This window comes from Chanos chanos, chromosome 10 (genome assembly GCF_902362185.1).
Source record: "Chanos chanos chromosome 10, fChaCha1.1, whole genome shotgun sequence".
In the NCBI taxonomy this organism is placed as follows: Eukaryota; Metazoa; Chordata; class Actinopteri; order Gonorynchiformes; family Chanidae; genus Chanos; species Chanos chanos.
In genome coordinates this window covers 24,217,921-24,240,840 of record NC_044504.1, presented here as the reverse complement: position 1 = coordinate 24,240,840, position 22,920 = coordinate 24,217,921, and the positions used below count along the sequence as shown (strand labels likewise).

Below are 22,920 nucleotides of genomic sequence, written 5' to 3'. Positions count from 1 at the left end.
CTGACCAGACTGTTCATCTATGTCAGTGTCCAATCTTCACTGATGTCAATAATCCATTAACACACACATTACATCAGACATGTTAGATATGTTTACATCTGACCAATACTAAACATTGTATAGTTTGTGTTGTATGTGGGGACTATGTCATTCTCAAGCTGCTGTGTCTTTGACTGTGAGTTAATACCATTTGTGGTGCTCTAAACAAAATTCTTTTTTTGTGTTTATTAGTCAGAATGAGTCATTGGGGAAAGACACAGATTTGTGTGTACTGTAATCATTTTGCGTAAAGGTGTATTCAGGGGTAGAGTTGCACAACAGACTAATTGTACAGGGGCCTGGTGATATAATGTCCCTGACATGACGGTTTGGATTCAAATCTGTACCTGTGTGTTGCAGAGACACATCCAGTGCTCGCGTCCATCTGGGTTCTTCCCTTCCTCAGGTGACAGTTTGTTGATCACAAGAAAGTTCTGCATATTCCCAGTCTGGTGAACTGGAATTGCTGACCTTTTTTGCATAATCTGCACTCCAGTCCCAGACAGCTTGTAGAAATCATGCCCCAATTACATGGCTAGTTGGTCAGTGTTAAATTGACTCTTGGAGTTAACACTATGTAGTGCATGTTTAATCCATGCTCACCCAAGTAGGCACATGAAAACAGTGCCCTCTGGTGTTTAATGGTAGCCATGCAGGCATTAATATTTTGTGAAATAACTGTAATTAGCTCTGCGGAACTCCAAGACAGATTTACATTGAGAAGATCAGTACTGGCAGATTTAATGTGTACGAGTGAAAGTTTAGAGGGAAGTGGAGGGGTTTGAGTGAACTTTTGAATTAAGGCTGATGTACTTTCTCCCTCACTGATTTACAACTGCTGCTGTTGTAGGTCAGACCAACATCGGGAAGCTCTGTGTGTGTGTGTATGTGTGTGTGTGTGTGTGTGTGTGTGTGTGTGTGTGTGTGTGTGTGGATCAAGCTCAGAGTCTGATGAGGACAGAGTGGTCTGATGATGTGAAACCTCTGGAGTGCATGTTAACCCAGGACAAAAGACAGAATAGTGTTCTATTGAACAGTTCTGCAGATTCTGTTAAATGCTTTTCTTTTCTAATTTAAAAGACCTGACTCAACTCTACTGTTCTGTTCAGATCACCCCAAATGCCTCTACACAGTAATAGTATTATAATGAAATACTTTCCCAATTAAATGCGTATGAGGGAATTATAACAGCGTGAAAGGTTGATTTGTGTCATTGTCTGTGGAACAGAAAGCCTTATTTATGCAGCCAGAAAAGAACCAGAGGGCAAATTCTTACACAGACACCAGACTCCCATTTAATGTAAACAGATCATTACATTTGACTTCAGATGCTCCTTCTTTCTTCCTCTCCCTCTCTATCGTTCTTTTGCCTGTGGCTGTCCTTTGGATGAACAGTCTGGTCAGTATGTGACCTCTCTAGCACACACTGACCAATCAAACACACACACACACACACACACAGTCGGATGTCATGCTGTCTCACACACATGGACACACACAAGCACACGCAATCTCATCTCTCAGTCTGTTGTCATATTTTCAATTTTTTTCTCTCTCTGACTGCTCTAGGTTTCTTAAAGAATAGCTCAATTACAATAGCTCTGTTTTCCCCTTGACAACAGTGGCAAACACACATACACCCAGTTGAAAGTACCTATACTTTCTTGGAGGATCGTCCTTTTTACCTTAGATCTGTATTTTTTCATTACATCTGCCTTTTTACCCGAGATCTGTCTTGTTCGGCTCTGAAATGTTGGTTTGAAAGCAGGATGTGTCCTGCTGCTGAACTGAATCTGTTCTCAGTTGGCTGCTGTTTGCTGCTCTGTCTGTAAAACAGTTTGAGTTTTTGCACTGTGTGTTTGGGAAGAGGCCAAGACAGACCTTCGAGAAGATGTTTCAAGGGTAAACATGTAGCTGTTGGATTTCATCACTGAACCAACAGTCACAGGATACATTGGATTTTAGCTTTCAGTTAGATCCAAAGAGATCACAGGTGAAGGTCTGTTTGTTTGTTTGTTTGTTTGTTTGTTTGTGCAAATTATTTCCATTTTCTTCCCTTTCAGTATTAAAAGGAGGAACAGTCTTTCTGCTAACATCTGATGTTTTTGGTGAAATCCAGCCATTAGCCTGTTAAACGTTTACAAATGCTCTCAGGCTCCTGAGAACAACAGAGCAAATTTCATTTCACCTTCCACAATTTAAGCCCAGACAAATGGTCAATGATTGGATGAGAGGGTATTACTTTATCACCATGCTGTTGTTAGATTGCTTCTGCATCCTTTTATTTTAATGAAGAAAAGAAAAAAAAAACTTAAAATCAATGATCCCTGATCCCTGGGCCCTGCCTGCGCCCAAGTTACCATCAATGGATTGAATTGACACAGACTGAGAGATTGAGTCAGAAGTAAGGAGCGAATGAATCAGCCCAGTGGAACTGTGAAACACTGAAGCAGTTTCGCTCCATCAGTTATTTTTTACACATGAATATTTGATGCTGAAACAGCATGAAATGGGATTTAGGTGTTTTATTTTTCAAACAGTATTGATAAACAGGCACAGGCACACACACACACACACACACACACACACACTGACACACACAAATACACTCACGAGCAGAGACACACAGATGTTTGCTGGTTGCTTTAAAAAACCCAAGGCTAATTCATCATTTTGGGACTGCTTCAGCACAACTGAGCTCCAGGGTGGTGGAGAAAGATAAGCGGTATTGTATTTTAATAACTGTGTTTGTGTTTGGTTGTTCGGATAGTGCTACTTGAAAGTGTGTGTGTGTCTGTGTGTGTGTGTCTGTGTGTGTATCCCAGAGGATACACAGGATTGTTATTGGTCCTTGTGCAGGGAACACATGATTAATGTGTATCCAGTATGCCAAAACTAAAACCAGTATAGTGCCAAATGGGGAAAACACAAAGTGCTGTTTGTGGAAAGTCACTTTGTGTCCTATAAATCAATGTTGTATTGCCAGTTTAGTGGATGTGGAAAACCACATGTAGTCCTCTGAATCAGACCCGGAGAAATAGGTTTCAGTCTACGCTGATTAAACTACCAAAGCTGGCAGCCAAGGAAATCAGCAAAAATGGGTGATCTCTCTGAGAGTGAATCTGTGAGAGATTTTCTCCTGTCCTTTTGTCTGACCTTCCCTTATCCTTGAAAGAGGGTGTGGAGTGAGATGAGGTCATGGGGGGTCCACACATACGCACAGACACACACACGCACACACACACACACACACACACACACACACACACACCACACACAAATCTATATGTGACATAGCATCATGCTCTCACTCTAATTGTGTTACTGAGTGGTTTCAGAAAAAGCAGAACAGTGCAGTCGTGTTATTACAAAACTAATACTCACTCTCACCCCTGAAAATATTCCACACCTGTTTTTGAGCATGTGTTTTCATCTTTTTTGAATGGTTAGGGAAGTTGTTGCTACCTTTGCACTGGTTAGCCCTCTCTTTTCTCCTTCACTGTGTGAAATTTGGCAAAGTACAGAGGTGACATGGCCTAATCCAAATCCAGCACCTCCACTTACTGCAAACGAGCCACTTACACTCACTCTCACAACCACAAATATGTGTATGGGCTACGAAGACGGCTGCTATTTTTGACAGGAGGAAACTCTTGCTCACTGGCCTATTTTAGGTCCCTGGTGGTGAAATCTCTCTCTCTCTTTCAAAAGCTGGACTTTAAGAAGTATGTTCTCTCACTGGGTGCACTCCCTCTCTCTCTCTCTCTCTCTCTCTCTCTCTTCCTTTCTGCAGCTTTTCATCTGCAGTTCCTCCTCACAGTCAGTGAGGAAAATACACAGATAGTGTCAATGGAAAACAAATGGCTTTAGCAGCTAATCTTGACTGTTTGAGGCAAGGTGATAACAAACCCAGCTCCAACACTGCTCCAGTGTTGTCAGTATCAGTACTTCATCTCTCTCCTTTTCTTTCTTTTCTTTCTGTGTGTGTGTGTGTGTTTGACGCTACCTTGACCCACATAGTCATCAGTAATTCATCTGGCCAGACACGTTAAGTATTTCAGTATTAAGTATTTCAGAAAAGGATACTACACTTGCCTGCAGTGACTCCTCATTTCCTCCACATGAGAATTCAAAAGAAAGACGTCTGTTCTCTCTTTTCTTTTTTTAGACTTCTTTTTTTTTTTCTACAAGCTTCCCTTTGGGGGTGGGGTACTTTTTCCTGCTGGGGTAAACAGCACTGATATTTTGTGTAATTGTTACAGAGTGCATTGGCTTAGGTTATGTTAACCGAGCGTGACGGGGCTTTGGTGCGGATCAGATCAGATGACCCCAAGACAGGTAGAGACACAGCACTTCATCTCAGGACTTCAGTTTGAAAACCGGCCCTCTGTCTTTAAGACTGGTAGAGGTTTCATTTTCACTCTGTCCAGCCTCTGAGAAGTAGATGGACAGAGTGTGACATAGCGATGGGTGGAGAGATAGAGAGACTGGAAAGAACAGTGACATGTGGGATTGCGTGACCATTTTTGTTTTTACAGAAAATCTCAAACACTGCTAAGGTACTAGAAGTGAGGGTTTTTTTTGGTGTACGAAGCTCCAGCTCCATCTAATTCTTTGTTGTAGAAAAGGAGCTTGTGCTGCAGTCTTGATGTGCTCTATTTAATACGTTTGATCGATAAACTCGTAAAACCCACTTACCCTCTCTTTCTCTTCCCTCTCCTCAACCAACACCACTCCCCTCCAATCCATCACTCCCTGTCTCCTCTTTCTCAATCTCCCTGTCTATATCTGTCTTTTTCTGTCTTTTCCACTCTCTCTCTCTCTCTCTCTCTCTCAGCCCCAGATTAGCTCTAACCTTCCCTCAGTAGTACACCAGATAGCTCAGCCAATAGGAACACACACACACACACACACACCTACATAATAGACCAGGGAATTTGATCCATTTCTGTCTGTAAACGTCAGAGATGTATTCCGGGGAAAGCCGTCCCCGTGGCGTATGGGCAAGATTATCCTGTAGCCTCCAGACAAATGGGTTAAGTCCCTCAACAGGAGTCCATTCTCACCCTCACTCAATGAGGATTTTTATTTATTTATTTATTTATTTTTATTTTTATTCTAATTTATTTTGTTTTAATTGAGTTAGATTATTCAGTAACCCCTGACCCGGTGGACGAAACTCTCCCTCTTTTCTCGCTCACTCTGCTAGTCTTTCTTTTCCCTTTCATCCTCTCATATGTAGAGACAGCTCTGATTTCCACAAGGAGTCAGCATCTCCACCCAAGATTTTCTGCCTCTCCCTGTCTCACTCTCTCACTCCTGCTCCGTCCGTCTGTCTGGGATGTGGGCGGAGGTCTTGTTAATGTTGGCAGGTTTAATCTCTTTTTCTGTGGCACGGCATGTTTTTGATCACTTACTCTCGTTTCATAATGAATATTGTCACAGAGAGGAAGGAGCAGTGTTGGAGTGTCACTTCATTCTTTTCCAGCTTGTCCCTGTACTCACTCCCACACCTTTAAACATGAAAAAGGAGAACCACATGAAATGCTTTCTTTTTCCATGGCTGAGATTGTGTCACTTCAGTTTAGAAAACCTAAATCTAAACCTAAACCTAAACTCAAATCACCCAAACCTACTTCAGTTTAGAAAACCTAAACCTAAACTCAAATCACCCAAACCTACTTCAGTTTAGAAAACCTAAACCTAAACTCAAATCACCCAAACCTACTTCAGTTTAGAAAACCTAAACCTAAACTCAAATCACCCAAACCTACTTCAGTTTAGAAAACCTAAACCTAAACTCAAATCACCCAAACCTACTTCAGTTTAGAAAACCTAAATCTAAACCTAAACCTAAACTCAAATCACCCAAACCTACTTCAGTTTAGAAAACCTAAACCTAAACTCAAATCACCCAAACCTACTTCAGTTTAGAAAACCTAAATCTAAACCTAAACCTAAACTCAAATCACCCAAACCTACTTCAGTTTAGAAAACCTAAACCTAAACTCAAATCACCCAAACCTACTTCAGTTTAGAAAACCTAAACCTAAACCCAAATCACCCAAACCTACTTCAGTTTAGAAAACCTAAACCTAAACTCTAATCACCCAAACCTACTTCAGTTTAGAAAACCTAAACCTAAACTCAAATCACCCAAACCTACTTCAGTTTAGAAAACCTAAACCTAAACCTGAACCTACATCACCTGAACCCACTTCAGTTTAGAAAACCTGAACCTACACCTAAAACACCTAAACCCAATTCAGTTTAGAAAACCTAAACCTAAACCTAAAAAGAGGAAACCTAAAGCTAACCCTAAACCAAAGTAACCTTGTAAACCTGTGTTTTTTGAAGTGTGCTTTCTGCAGGCTAACAGAAAAGGATGCTGCTTTCTCACAGCAGAAGTGGGTATAAAAGAGGCAAATATGACAAAAAGCAGAACCATGACACAGGAAAATGAAGACTTCCTCAGTGTCAGTGAGACAGTGCGACAGAGACAGTGAGACAACTCCAATTTTAAAGTGTCCTCCATTTCAGAGGTTTGCCTGTAGGCAGACTTAAGTTTTGGCCACACTAAATCCCAGGTCTAAAGCTTTAATGTGATGTTTTTAATTTGTGGTTACCTGGAGCTCTGTCTCTCTGTCTGAATTGAGGATCCTTGTAACATGCTGTATCACTAGTCTTACTAGTCATTACTGTAGGTTGTATATTCATGTGTTTGTGTGTGTGTGTGTGTGTGTGTGTGTGTGTACGTGTGTGTGTGAACATGCGTGCGTGTGTGTACGTGTGTGTGTGTACATGCGTGCGTGTGTGTGTGTGTGTGCACGTGTGTGCACATGTGCACGCGCGTCTGTGTGTCTTTATTAAGTAAATTTTCATTGACAAGAGATAGCTGCCCTTTGTCTGAAGACATTTTGGTGATTTCTTTTCTCACAATCTGAAGCACTTTTATCCGTTTGCAATCCTTTTGTTTTTTTCTCTTTCTGTTTTATTACTTCAGGCTCCATCCCAGAAACCAAATCAGCTGTGTGTGTCCGTGTCAGGTTGACAGAACTTTTTCTCTCTGTTTTTCTCCCAAGATTTCCAGTCCCGTGATATGGCATGGAAGGCTTGTTGTGAGATTATCAGTGCATACATCACAGAGCTAACTTGGCCTCTCAGATGCTGGGAAATTGTACAAACACACAAATTAACAAACAAATACACAAATATACAAACACTCACACAACATTTTCAGAATTCGCTTTTATGTATGGTGGTGTTAATATCTGAAGTTGTTAACCACTGAATTACCACTGACATTGTTGCTCCAGTTATTTCCATAGTGTGTCTTTGTGTGTGTGTGTGTGTGTGTGTGTGTGTGTGTGTGTGTGTGTGTGTGTGGGTGTGCATACATGCATGTGTGTATGTTTTTGAGCATGTGTGTGCGTGTGTCTCTGATTAAATGTATGGTAAGTATTTGTCACACTGAGCTCTGGAGCCATTACCAGGTTCCCATTCTCATATTGTTACAAATATATGGTAACAGTAGCACTATATAGTCACAGTGGCACTATTACCTATAGCACTATAATTTACCCTGTGTCTGTATAGTCATAAGACGAGAGGGAGGAGTCTCCCGTCTATGTCCAGCCTAATGTCACCTGAGTTAGAACAGTCCACTCTGTTCTACCTGTATATCTCTCTCTTTAACTCTGTCCCTGTCATTCCTTCTCTCTCTCTCTCTCTCTCTCTCTCTTTCTCTCACTCACTCACTCACTCACTCACTCACTCACTCACTCACTCACTCACTCACTCTCCCATCCTGCTGTATTCTGGAAAACAGCTTACAAATTTTTGTAGACCAGTTTGTTCCGGCAGCAACAAAGCACAAAGCTTTTACACATAATGCTGCTCATTATGAGCATAAAAAGAGCAGAATTTCCAAAGCTTTGAGTCTGCTGACTGTGTGATCATGTTAAACTGTGGGAGGAACAGAGAGAGGGCTTTTGCGGGAGGTCTGTTAAAGGTATTTGGATTTCTGTGAGAAGGGGAGGTGTATGGAGTCAGAGAGAGGAGTAGAGTTAAGAGGAGAAGTAGTTCGTTAGACACACACATCCTTACACCTCAGTATTTTATATTTGGAAGAGGTCATGGCTTAATTCACGGCACAGAGAGGGAGAGGAGAAGAGACTGTTTGTATTCTTTTAAATTAGGAAAACACTAGGGAGCTTTATCTGTGTGTGCCTATGTCCGTGTCTTTGCGTGTCTCTGTGTCTGTGTCTTTGTGTCTGTGTCTGTGTGTTTATGTCAGCATGTGTGTGTCTCTGTGTCTGTGTCTCCGTGTCTGTGTCTGTGTGTTTGTGGGGGTGAAGATCCACAGCTCAGGTATGAAAGTAGTATTATGCATCATACATGCAAATACCCACTGATGTGTGTCATAAGAAGTTTTCGAGCTTTGTCAGATGTTATTCTGTTTTTACACAACGTATCACTGTCAAGTTGTCTTTTTTTATCTGAATTCATTCTCTCTCTACCTCTCTCCCTCTCTCTCTCTCTCTCTCTCTCTCTCTCTCTCACAGCTCCGGTGTATGTGTGTGTAAGGCAGGTGTGTACGGGGACAAGTGTGATGACTGCCATCCTGGGTTTTTCCATTTCAGTAACACAGGGTGCCAACCATGCCAGTGTAACAATCACACCCACTACTGTCACCCACAGTCAGGTGAGTCCTGTCCCCTGTCTGTCCTCTCACCCACCCACCAAAACGGACATGTACCAGCCCAGGTCGACCAACGGAGCACAGCTCAGCCTTTTCTACCATGTTTCAGTAGCTTCTGTTCAGTCTGAGAATTCCTATTAATTTCCCTCTCATCTTACTGCTAGGCCTTGTCACATGCCGTAAATACTTTTAAAGTTACACAATCATTAGAATCATTTTTGGAGAGTGGGATTGTGCTTTTAAGTCGTTGCACCTCCCTGTGGTAACCAGTGCTACTCAATAGATATACTAAAATATCTGTTTCCACGAATGTATGTGATTTGCCTTTGTGATTGGAAGAAAAAGATATAGTCAGTGATGGAAAAATGGAAGGATTTTCAGATGGAAAACTGCTGAGTAGATGTTTATTTAAGGATGAGTATGAACTCAAAATGGTGTTTGGGACATAAACTTCTGTGGAAATGTTCAACTCTTGCAGGTAAATAATTGGTTTTGATTGGCATAGTGATGTTTCATTGATGAGCTGGGGTGTAATTTCGAATGCGGTGCTATTGAATTTTCCCTTGCAGGATTTTGGCTGCAGATGTGTTGACACTGATGTGATCAGACAGACAGTTATGTAAACTTGGGAGAGAGAATGATGTGTTCATCATTATTGTAAATATTTACTGTGGTGTAGTTCTGATAAAGTCATTCTGTTTAAAAAACAAATAGAAATACAGCTGTGTTTGAAATACAATGCTTTTCTATTTTTCATGGGGTTTTTTTTGTTGTTTTTTGGGGGTTTTTTTCTCTATAATCAAACTCCCTTCTCCTGATGCTTTGGCAACATTGTGTTCATACCAGTTCAAAAGAGTGAGACAGATTTGATTTTGTTTTCTAAACACCTGTGCAGAGCAGAAGACTTAAACATTACAAACATTGCATTTTCTGCATTTTTACAGTGGTCACATTTCTCTCATCACAGCTGAACCTGCAGTCCCAATACTGCAGCCAGTGCATCAGTGCTGAGGTCATCACTCTGAGAAAATGGCACGCGCTCTCTCTCTCTCTCTCCCCCCCCTCTCTCTCTCTCCCTCCCTCCCCCCTCACTCTCTCTCTCTTTCTCCCTCTCTCTCTCCCTCTCACTCTCTTCCCCCCCATCTCTCTCTGTTTCTCTCTCTCTGTGTTAAGATTGTCTCCTCATGTAGTCTCCTCACACTACATTAATTACATAAGACACAGGGTGAGCTAATTAGACCTTGCTTACATCTGACTTTTAGTTTATTAATTAGACTTCATTAATGACTAGTCAGTGGCTGATGTCAGCTTCAGGTCGTGCTGATTTGTCCTATGTTGATTGGCAGACAGGATAAACTCCTCTTGTCCTGTCCCGCCTCTGACAGGCGTGTGTATCTGCTGCTTTTACATACACACTTTTAAATCAGCTGCTAGACCAAGGCTTTGGAAAGTAGTAAAGAGGAATCATGTCAGACACACTTTACAAATCAATCCCATTCTGAAATCACTGAAGAAAAATTACACTGTCGAAATGCCTTATAGCAGCGTGGGGTTAAAGATTCATGTAGATTTGCTTTAGCCTGGTGGCTAGAGTACTGGTCATTGACAGGAGCAATTTAGGTATTAGTTCCAGGACTAGCACTCTACATATGGTACTATATGAAATCAACAGGGACTCTCAAACTACTCTCGTCTTCACATCATTCATAGGTTGTAATACAGCTCACAAACTTGCTGTTGAAGATGCATTCTCTGTCTTCCTGAAAAACAGTGAAGAATTTAATGTGTTTAAAACCACTGTTCCATCATAAATCTGGATTCCCGGTTGGCTGACCCACACTGAGCAACACCAAACTACACCAAGAATTTTTACTCACACACTGTGTCATAAAGCAGGCCTGTGTGTGTGTGTGTACGCATGCATATTTGTGTGTGTGTGTGTGTTTATGGTTTGTTTGTCTTGTGTATAAACAGCCCTGGGTGGGTTTTTTTTTTTTATCACTGTGTCGCTTTCACTTTTTTAAACACTTCATTACGTAACAACAGAGGTTTTCCAAACAAGTGCAACACACACACTATAATCCTTAATCGTTTTGGGTTTTGGACCATAGAAGAAGATTCCTCCTGTCTCTCTGTGCTGCACATATTATCAACACGGATTAGAGCGTTACCGTAGAAGAGTGATATTTATACACTTTGAATGCTTCACTTCACGGTGCATAACAATAACGGCAGGATCATCTGAACCCTCTGTACACATTCCAAAAGAATTATCTGAGGAGGGTTCTCTCTGTTCTCTCTCTGAATCTCTCCTTCTCTGAATCTCTCCTTCTCTGAATCTCTCCTTCTCTGTTTGCTCCTCTCTTTTTTCTTTCTTCTATGTGTGAGTGACTTGTTTGGACATGAAATCTCTCTCTTTCTCTTTCTCTCTCTCTTTCTCTTTCTCTTTCTCTTTCTCTCTCTCTCTCTCTCGCTCTCTCTCTCTCTCTCTCTCTCTCTTTCATTGTCCTTTGAAAAATGAATCCCTGCATAGGTGAATATGTCTGTGTCATTAACTCAGCTTTCAGGGCTGTACTTGAACTCTGAGAGAATTCAGAAAACTGCCTTTGAAGGTCAGTCAGTAATTGACTCATTTCCATCTCAGTAGGTTCACCTGCTTTGGCTCTGTGTCACACAGGTTCTGAATCAGCTCTATTTGGCTGTGGAGAATGATTTTCCATAATTTCACAAACGATCCAAACAGATGGAATCGGCAGAGATTTAAATGTGCTCTGAATGCTTGTGTCTTCTGGCCGTATGGATGAGAGACATTAAGGCAAACAGGGAGGGAGGGCCAAGAAAATGTATGTTTCTGTTTGATTTAGTGATGATACAACACAGCTGGAGCAGAAGCTGCAGTTTTACCTGTGTGTGTGTGTGTGTGTTAGTGCGTGTGTGTGTGTGTGTGTGTGTGTGTTAGTGCGTGTGTGTGTGCGCGTGTGCGCGTGTGTGTGTGTGTTAGTGCGTGTGTGTGTGTGTGCATGTGTGTTAGTGCGTGTGTGCATGTGCGCGCGCGCGCGCGCGTGTGTGTGTGTGTCTGAGAGAGAGAGAGAGGTTCTTCCCTTTTGGACTCTTTGATTCACTGCGTCTGGGCCAGAAAGGCTTTTTTTTTCAGAGAGTGTGTATGTGCTTGAGTGTGTGTACATTTCAGAGTCTGTGTAAGATGCAGAGGTCTCATACCTATGTGTGGTGCACTAGATAATGTTCACTCTGTTGTTTGTCCTGTTTGGCTACACCCATTTGTATTCCACTGAGATAACAAGACAGATACAGAGAAACAGAAATCTCACACACATGTAGGTCTGTGTCACTATATTAGTCTTATAATCCAGGATTCTCACTGTGTGTTAGTCTGTGTGTGTGAGTGTGTGCTGTCGGATTTGATGTCAGCTACAGACTTTACTGTCCTCCACACAGACCTCCTGTTCTTCCCTCTTTGTTCTTCTGTGACTTTTGTGTAGTTGATTTGGAGAGATATAATCAAAAGGCACACCACACATTCCAGCATGACCGCTCAATTGATACCCAGAATAGAATGGCAGTTGCATAAGGCTGTGCGTGTGTGTGTGTGTTGTGAAAGTGTATGTGACAGAGAAAGAGAGATGGACTGTAAACTGATGGACTGTAAATATGTGTGGTGTGTGTGTGTGTGTGTGTGTGTGTGTGTGCGCGTGTGTGTGAACATGCCTGTACATTGTGTAGACATGTCTGCACATTGCATAGCACCCATATAACCATTACGTTAACGCTAAACTCTAAGTTCAAAGAGGATCCATCTGAAGTCTGTGTGTGTGTCGGTGTGGGTGTGTGTCGGTCGGTGAGTGAGTGTGTGAGTGTGTGTGTGTGTGTGTGTGTGTGTGCGTGGGATAGACTGTTGTTCTCTGAGTCTATGGGAACCTGCCCAGTTATGTAAAAGACTCCCTCCCTGTACACACTCCAGCAGAGACTGATTCTGAGAGCATGTGGTCTAATGGACACACTTCCTCCAGCTGTTTGTGTGTGAGGGTGTGTGTGTGCAGTTCCTCTCTGCTGTGCTCACGTCTGTACTCATTGGCATTGTCCATCCTTTCTGTTTCTGTGTGTGTGTGTGTCTGGTTTGTCTTTTCTCTGCTGTGTTTGTTGTATCTCCATACCCTTTTTAACTTTGCATTTTTTTCTTACTTTGCAAATCAACTCGTCTCACTGGGTCAAAGTCCTGTCTATCAAAACTCTTACTGCTAACTCACCCCTCCCCTTCCTCTCTCTCTCTCTCTCTCTCTCTTTCTCTTAGGCGTCTGTGTAAACTGCCAAAACAACACTCGAGGTCCCAGCTGTGAGGAATGCAAATATAATTTTTACCGGACACCAGGTAGACCTCTGACAGATGCCTGTACCCCTTGTCCTTGTTCCACCGTTACTTCAACAGGCAGTTGCTCTCTGGGTGAGTACCTCCACATTTTAGCATATTTTAGCTTATTTTAGCCTTGCCTAGCCTAGCCCTGACTGGTCCAGAGAACTATGTTAAACCCAACAGAAAACGACCATCCCGGGTTGGTCTGGAGGCAGGACTCCCTGTTTGTTAGTCATTTTTGTTAGCTTATCTTGCCCTAGTCTAGCTGTGTTAATCAGGCTGTCTTTGTAGTTGGATTTGGAGTCCTGGTAACCTGACGGAGTACTTTGTGTATTTATCTAGGGTGTAGAGGGTAGGGTTTAAAGGCACAGGGGCAGGATTTGGGGGGTTTCTGTCTGGGTTTGTTTTGGATCCTGTATCTTCTTTACATAAGCCTGGCCGGTTACGCCGTCTCTAGAGGTAATTGTGGTGGTAGGTTGTTTTGGCCACGACATGGACTGAGTGGAGGGCAGCAGGATGACTGTCCTCTGGACACTCCTCATTTCTCAGTTTCTCATTTCTCCCTGTTTCCCTTTTGTCTGTGCTACAGTTATTTTTCACTGAATTAGAGAAGAGAGTGCGGACATGTATTCACATCGCCACACTAGTTTATCTCTTTGGGGATCTCTCTCTCCCTCTCTCTCTCTCTCTCTCTCTCCCTCTCTCTCTCTCTGACAGTAGTGCTTCTGTGTATAATCAGGTATGGCTCATTCCAGACAGAGGAAAAATACAGCCTGAAACAGCAAACAGGGGTGTGTCTGTGTGTGTGTGCTGTGTGTGTTCACAGAGGATCACTGATTGTGGAGTATACTCATTATGACTACTGTAAATATGTTAAAAATATTTTTTCTAAATAGGTCATTGTGTGTGATTGCGTGATTGTGTTTGTGTGTGTGTGTGTGTGTGTGTGTACAGAAACCATCAGCTGGTTCCTTTTATATAACTTTATGTAATTATTAACAGGTGTTCAGTGTATTGTAATTTGTAGCATACATCTGTGCATTGTCGCCCAGAGTTAGACAGCAGAGACTGAGAACATTTTTCACAGTAAATTCTAAGACATGTACACGGGTATTGAAGACTTTCACTGAGAGATTGATGGAGATCTTTCTTTGTATTTCTGGAGCAGAAATCTTTTTGTTGCTCTGCGAACTCTGAATATTCCAGTGCTCTAATGTGAGTTGTGTGAGACAGTTACGGTTGAAAGAGCAGAGACCCAGAGACAGAGAGACTCATAATAAATAAATAAATAAATAAATAAATCGAAAGCACTGCCTTTTCCAATTTAACCGCACTCTAGGAGAACAGTTAGATCACTGAAGTGAAAAGGGAGTGTTCGTATACGTATGGAGGTCCGTGTGTGTATGTCAAGGAGTGTGTGTGTTAGGAAAAGTGTATATCTGTGGGTTTGCCTGTTAATGCTTTTGTAAGGTGTTGTTCGCCTATTTGTTCTGTCTGTATTCACTCCCTAACCTCATTGATTTTTCTTGATGACAATTTTAATCCAAATCCTTGAGTGTTTGCTTCTTCAGCCCTGATGTAATCTCATTCATTCAGTATGTTTGTGTGTGTGTTTCTCTGCCCACAGGTCATTGTCTGAGTAATCATGTTATATATTTCTTTGCATGTATGCATATCTAGCACCCTTTACCTCTCACACTCTAAAGCTTTGTGTTTTAGACATGATAACCTGTACTGTGTTGTTAATGGTCCTGGTTTTAAACCTTCCTAGTGCTCACACACACACACACACACACACAAATTTGTGCTTCTGTATCAAAATTCCACATTAATGATGGGAGATATTGTGTAAGTGCTTGAAAAACAGACTATTGAATGTCAATACAAAACAAAAGATGTCTTCACCATTCCTGTTCGAATCTGTTTTTTTACACCAATAGATTGAAAAAGATTAAGTGTCTGAGCTTTAAGTCACAGTATATTTTGCTTTAGTATATTCTATTATACTTCCCCTTGCTCTTTCTTCAACACTGTGGGTTCTTTTTGCAATTACAATCATTGCATTGGGCACATGTTGGGAGTTAAAAAAGGGGGGGGGGGGGCATTTTTAAAAAGAAGAGAGAGGAGACAGTGTAGAGGATGTCCTCACTGCATTCCCACATAAGCAGACTAACAGAGGCTGAGGATTTCAGCTGTGAGCATCTGAGCTCAGTCGACCTGAGCCATTCCATCCTCGTGCCGCTCAGGACTCCCAGCATGAGTGTGTGTGTACACGTGTGTTTGCGTGCCTGTTTGTGAGTATGTGGGTTTTTTGTTGTTGTTTTTTTCGGTTTCTCTGAGCGTGTCTGCACCTGTATGAGTGACTGCGTTTGTGAATGATTATGTGCATGTGCATTCTTCTGAGCAGTGTGTGTACTGTCAGTGGTTTTCCCTTGCACTGAGCATACCTGTAGATATAGAGAGAGATAGAGAGAGAGACAGAGAGAGTCAGAGAGAGAGAGACAGAGAGACAGAGAGAGTCAGAGAGAGAGAGACAGAGTCAGAGACAGAGATAGGGGCATTTGGAAAAACCCCTCAGTGCTCTTTAACACCACAGTGCTGTTATGACTAATATTAGTAGTATGTGTCTTAGCCCTACATTTGGTGTATTTAGTGAAGCACATGTGAGTTTGTACTACATTGTCATTTTATTCAGTTAAAGGCTGCAAAGCAGTGAGTGATGAGGCTGACATTAGTACAATGAACAGCAGAAAAATTAAAGGACTCCACGACGTGTCGGCCAATAAACAGCATCGGCTTATTAAACGACAAAGATGCACAAATGGCCATTGGTTGGTATCATGATGCTTCAGGCACCACTCCCTCACAAAACACTTGTGCGGTGAGAAAAACATCTGCCTTGTGCACCTACTTCAGTTTGTGAAGAAGAGAGCAGAGCTGCTATTTGCAAGCTGCATTTGGCTACACTTTCACAATGAGGCACTGTTGGTAAAACCCATAACAGGACAATAATGCTCAAAGACTCTACTTCAGCATCTCATGAAATAGATGAAAAAGAAAGATTCTGAGACAGCACAGAAGCATTTGTCTGTGATGAAAAATCTGCCCCATAGACTTACAGTGTAGGATGTGAATAGTGATAAGGGGTTAACTGTGAGCCCTATAGGTATACTACACACAGTAATCAGTTTAAGTGACAATGTTCTCACATTACATTTACATTTATTTATATTGCAAACACTTTTATCCAAAGCGTCTACATTTTTAACTGAGAACAAGCATTCTGATATGGAGATGTAAGGAATGTGTAGCTGATGAATCTTGTTTGAGTTCGTCGTTTATTTTTAATCCAACAGTTAGATTTCATCACAAAATAATAGTTCAGGAATGCACTTTAATTTTGATGAATTTGAAGAAAGGGAATGAAAAATAAATGTCTGACTCGGTTGCATCAATTTAAAGTTGTGTCATTAATACTGTGGGTTTTTTTCAGTGGCAAGATTTTAAACAGTTGAACATAAAACCCATTGAAGCAGAGCCAGCAGACAACTGTCACTGGTATCAGCTGTGTTTTCCTAAATAATCAGAAATTAGTATTGGCCAGCAATTTTCAGACCATCACATAAACAGCAATGAAAAGATTTAGACTGTGCAAAATCAGGAACAAGTCCTAATAGTAAAGCCAGTGTTTTTGCTCCTGTTAGACTCCAGCTTGTGAGGGCCACATACTACACACAAATGTGTGTGTTTGTGTGTTTCTGTGTGCATGGAATCTCATACAGATGCAGACAATGTCAGAGGTCCATGACTTCATGGCAAAATATATGGTACACTTCCTTTGTTCACCTCCTAACATCCATCTTCTGTCTGTGATCTTCGCTCATCTGTCTGTTGACTTTGCTGAGTGGCTTAGTTTTCTGTGTTTTAAATTCAGCAGCTGTGTGCAGAAGTTGATGAAAGAGAAAATGATGGGTTCTACTGAGGGTGGAGTTAATTTTCAGTGTGAAATTAAGTGACTGATAAGACTGAACTACTGCCAAGAACATCACTTGTTAATCACCCACCCCATTCACACATACACAAAAACAAACAAACAAACAGTTCATTTCATTGGTTTTGGCTTTTATGATTTCCCCCTCTCATTTAATGACACCTTCCGTCTCACTAATGATCCTTCTTTAGTGAGGTTAATCTCTGAAATATTTTGTCATTATTTACAAGTTCTCTGAACTGTGTTTAAAGCTACATTACACAAACCGATGAGCTCTAATATCGATTTTTAAGATGAGATTTATTAGAACGTGTAAAGTACAGTATCGTGCGTAACCTGCACCGTAATAGTTGACACAGCAGTTTCAATAAAGCACTCACAGCTAACATTTGAAGCGACTTTAGTGAACGCTAATAGTAATGTTATCAGTCCTTCGCTCCCGTAGATTTGGCGAGCTGAGGTAGTAATGTAAACATTTGCTATGGTGACAAAAGCAGTCTGTGCCGTGTAATTCAAATTCAGACATTCCCTTTTAGCCTTTGAGTCCTGGTCCTGTTTTACTCCCGTAAATGACGTGCAAGCGATTGTAGCCTACTTTGCGGAAACGAGAGTACGGCCATGCTCCAGCCTACTGTAGCACTGAATCTGTCACTGAAATACCGGGTCGATTAAATTTACATCTTGGTTTTTCAAACGCTTTATTTCTCCATCTGTGTAGAACGCCTCCTAGTGGATTTGAAATCAATTGAATTCACTCTCTGCACGGCAAAACTATTACTGTTTGTTGGCAATCAGTGGGAAAAAAAAAAACTTCATGAATAGAGTGCTCTCTGCATTCAGAACCAACACTCTTCTGTGATTTAGAAAGCAAGATTTTAAGAAACTGAATCACAGACAACACAAGCTTGTGTTGTCTTTGAGACAGCTGTTTTTACAGCAGCTTTCAAAAGCCATGTACTGTGTCTTGGAAATATTTTGTTCCGAACCTGTACAACACACTTGACATCTTGATTCTGATCATACTAACACCTGAAGAACTTGCAGCTGAAATGAATTCCACTGTTGTTGTTTTGTTTTGTTTTGTTTTTTCTCTTTTTAAGTTCAATTACCTAGTTCCATTTGTACTTGAATAATTTTGTTTCAACTTCTGATAGAGGTTTTCATGTAGTGGCCTTGTTCATAAAATAATATGTGTGTGTGTGTGTGTGTGTGTCTTTTCTCCATCTCAGATGCTAGTGGGCTTCCCATATGTGACCAGTGTAATCCAGAGTACAAGGGGCCGAACTGTGAGCAGTGTCGTGATGGTTTCTACAACGCTGACAGTATCTGTCTGCCGTGTAACTGCAGCGGGAATGCTGACCCCAGAACATCACCTCGTCTGTGTCACCCAGAGACAGGTCACTGTCTGAGGTGTATCAACAACACCACTGGACTGCACTGTGAACGTTGCACTGACGGTTTTACAGGAGACGCACTCAAACGCAGCTGCAAACCAATTGGTGAGAGAGAGAGAGAGAGAGAGAGAGAGAGATTACACACAGCACCTACACACACATTACAATTTCATTGGTTTTGCACTCATCTGCAAGTTCAGAACTGCAGGTAAGAGAGACCTGCTTTTAGCTTAACTTGTGGCATCACTATGCTTTTTCACACTCTTCTGTGTGTTACTTGCTTCTTCCTGTTACTTTTGCAGTGTAAGTTGCAGTTGGGCATCTTGCATTGTTGCTGTGGTCTTACCTTCCTCCTTTTCCGCCCAGAACCTGTGTCACTCAGAACTGTGTAGATATGTATGTGTTTACTGAGAAGTACCACTTTTACACACAGAAAAACTTCTCTACTGTTTTACTTAAAGAATGAGTGCTTTACCAGAGGTCTCCTGGACTATAGTCTCACAAAGTGTTATTATATCACACTTGGTTTATTCACTGCGTTTTACACCTGTATAACATAAAGGACTAATTAAAAACTTAGCATTTATTCACGCAGCTGTTTGTGGGACCCTTTATATGAATCTGGGCCAATTTGTGTTCAGTTTTAGAGTCTTGTTCAGAGAGAGGAACTGTTCTGGAACTTTCTGGAACGATTTCCTGTGCTCTGGAGATTTCATCCTACCCCATTCCCCTCTGCAAACATACACATCAACGGATATGCTGAGCAGAGAGAAGTCAGGAACTCATAAATAAGGCCTGATCTATCACAGATGTGCAGGCTGTTAACTATATCTTTTTTTTAATATTTGCTTTTTTTTAAACATGCTTTTTCAACATACCTTATACCTTGGCAAGTCCAAGCAAACAGAGAGAAGCCTTCACCTCAGCAAAGTCTAGAAAAGTCAAAAGTGTCTCTTAATGTGTAACAGGAATAGACGTGTTTCTAAAATATCAGAGTCGGTGGACTACTCTCTTTTCCTCATGTGTATGATTTTGCCTGGCAATTTCACGAACAGCACAGATTAACACCCAGTGCAGCAAACATATCAATTGTCTCAATCAGGATGTAACTCATGTCTCTGTGTGTGTGTGTGTGTGTGTGTGTGTGTGTGTGTGTGTGTGTGTGTGTGTGTGTGTGTGTGCGTGTGTGCACACGTGTGTATGACTACATGAGTTTTATAGAGTTCTATATCTGAGTTATGTAGCTAACAGGGTAATGTCTAATAGATTTCACAAACAAAACTTTTTGCAGGGTTGTTTCGAATGTTCTTACAATTACTGGATCAGTGAGCCTTTCCACCAAATATGGACACTGTGATATAGTTTGGTGGAATCTTAAAACAAAATAATAACCCTAAAATTGATCAAAAATACATTATTTCCATTTGGAATATACACAGCACAACCTGCACAGTACCTACTCCCCCATTTCTCTTTGTTCAGATGCACAAATTTAGATTAAGGTTGGACTTGAAAACGTTTGAGCTATTTTATCATGCTTGTTATCTGTAGGTTTTGGAGGTTTTGGGTGACAGCCAAGTAGAGTACATTTGAAGGTCATCTGAATAAGTGCTTCAAAGTCACTGCTTTTAATCTCTAACCTGCAGCCCTACTGCTTAGTTTTAGTTTTGATGAACTTTTTCATATTCATTATCATGGTCACAGATTAAGATCAAGATATATAGAGGTACAGAGAGGAGACAGAGTTCATGAGATCCAACTGATAGTGTTGAATATATTTTTAAAAGCGTATATTGCACTACAATGAAAGTATATTGAATTAGAAGAATTAGCATTTCCTTGAAAAGGCTGAGGAACTTCCTGTTAGAGCTTTACAACGGAAAAATGCATTGCAACGTAATCTACTTTTGTGCATCCTTAAAAACACGCGAACAGCAAATTTTTTAATTGATTTCCTGCGTGTAAAATCTTCTGCCCTTCATTCCAGTTTCACATTCAGTAAAAGTTTATTAGTTACTCCTGAGGTTATGTGGTTTTCCAGGGCTAAAGTAAACACTAAAAAGTGATCCTATGTTCATATTTTTTAAAAAACTGTCTCTCTCTCTGTCTCTCTTTCTTTCTCTCTCTGCAGTTCGTGTCCTCCCCTCTCCTTTGTCCACCACCATGTCTTCGAGCATCAATGCCTCCACCACCCTCCACCCTCTGAACACGCCCACTGCTACCTCCACCACTCAGTCCCTGCTCACCAGCCTCGGAGGCCCCAGCAACAACAACAGCACCACGGCAACCATCACCGAAGTGTCTTGGACACAGTTCAACGTCATCATACTGGCTGTCATCATCGTAGTCGTGGTGGCTCTGATGGGCGTGGCAGGGGGCGTGTACAGTTATCGGGAGTATCAGAATCGAAAGATCAATGCCCCCTTTTGGACCATCGAGCTAAAGGAAGACAACATCAGCTTCAGTAGTTACCATGACAGCATCCCAAACGCCGACGTGTCAGGACTCTTGGAGGACGAGCCCAGTGAGGTGGCAGCAAATGGACAGCTGGCACTCACCAGCTCCGCTAACATGTACAAGGCATGACGTCACATGACTTCCTAAACACACAAACCTTAACCCAAACTCTACACCACTCCTCTGATTTTCACCCCACCCTCCACCCACGTTCGTGCCCACTCCATGGACTCTGCAAGGGCTGGGTGGGAGAGGGGCGCAGTAATGGGGGAGGGGATTCAGTGGGTCTCTTGTTTCTCTGAAACAAGTGTTAGTGTTATTTTTAAGTGCTAGGAGCTTTTCCAGAAGAGGTTTGGCCTTCTATCGGTTGGAGTGGTGGGGGTTTATGACAGAGGAGTTTATGTCATTGAAGATGACTGAACACAGGAGAAATACGAGACTAAACTGAGAATCACATTGGCGATATCTCAACACTCTGTGCCTCCTTGAGCCATATGAGAGAAGAGACACAATGACTTGACTACAACGCTAAAAGCCAGAATTCACACCAGATTTATTAGGACTGGTTTCCGAAGCTCGCAACAGACTTTCTCAATGTACGGGTCACACAATGAAGGCAAGATAATCTTCAGAACTGTTAATTAATTCACTAATGATTGACAAGTAGAGAGGCTGATAGTGACCAAAGCAGTGGGGGTAGAGAGATGACAGTGACTTGTGTTGGATGGGGTTAATGTGACACACAAAACAGGTACAAAACACATTCATGCATGTAAACCTCAAAAAAACATTCATATAAGCAGTAGCACACTCAGTTAAGTATGTCTGCTGTATGTACATTGGCATACTAGCTCACGGACACACACAGTCACACACACACAGATGTGCACACATTTTACACTTTAAAAAAAAGTGCCACCTTAACAGGAGAGAGAGTTTCCTTAAAGGTCCACTGAAGTCCAACTGTACTGAGACAGCAGATTAAGGACAGGCATTTTAATACAATTGCAGCTGTTGGTACAAGTGCACTGCACATACATACATACATTAATAATAAGCCAAGTACAGTTGATGCTATCCTGCTTGGGAGCTTGCAACTCTATGGTGTTGCCTATAGAGGGCAGCATTGTACAGCAGCTGAACTGAAAAGTCATTACATGGTAAGAGTTCACCCTGCTTTCACAGTGTGAAAGTCAAAACAAGAGAACCTAATTAGATCGACTGTGGGGTCAGGTATCCTTCAGATATGAAACGTAAGAGAATGTTTTTCATTTTTTTAAATTTATGTTTTACTATGTTTTTAACTGTTTAATTTATTGTTCTTCTCGTTTTCCTTTGTCAGTAAGCTTTTTCTTCCACATACTCAGACGTTGCACATCTGAGATGTGAAATTAATCTTTTTGGGCTGAGAACAAAAGAAGCCATTTGGACCTAAAAAAAAAGAAAAAGAGAGAGAGAGAGAATGTCTTTTTTTTCGGTATTGTTGTAGAGTCGAGTTGATAATTTATTTGATTTACCTCATTCAGAATTAATAATTGTCTTCTAATTGTGTTGGTTTAACTGCAGTTTTTTTTCTCTTTTTCTGAATACCTTTGATCAGCATGTCAGTCAATGATAGATATGGACAGCTATATCTATCCAATCATTCAGCCAGCGCATAGTTAGTTGAGCTGTTATGTACCAATCATACTTTATATGTTACTGGTTTTGCTCAAGTTAAAGAGGCTCCAGTATGTTAGGCCCATATGCTGTTAAACATATAAATACCTGTTTGTTTCACGTTCAGACGTGGTAATCTATGAAAGAATTTCTGGACAATTCATGACATGCTGTCTGTCAGCTTCCACAGGGATCCCTGCCAAACATTCAGTGTCTGTTCTCAGGTCCTCTCTTTCTCTCTCTTCTGTCCCCTTCCACCACCCCCATACACGTACACGTACACGTACACGTACACGTACACACACATACA

At 41.4% G+C, this 22,920-nt stretch overlaps 1 protein-coding gene across 1 annotated transcript in view; it reads left to right on the top strand.

Moving 5' to 3' along the window:
* The window catches only part of LOC115823459 (multiple epidermal growth factor-like domains protein 9), a 51,366-nt gene extending 30,146 nt beyond the window's left edge, over positions 1–21,220 (top strand). Inside the window, exons 3-6 of the mRNA XM_030787509.1 lie at positions 8,604–8,743; positions 13,050–13,199; positions 18,330–18,599; positions 20,626–21,220. Of these exons, the coding sequence (XP_030643369.1) occupies positions 8,604–8,743; positions 13,050–13,199; positions 18,330–18,599; positions 20,626–21,080 (1,015 nt within the window). The 3' untranslated portion in view covers positions 21,081–21,220. The remainder of the gene's footprint in view (positions 1–8,603; positions 8,744–13,049; positions 13,200–18,329; positions 18,600–20,625) is intronic.
* Positions 21,221–22,920: the final 1,700 nt, after the last annotated feature.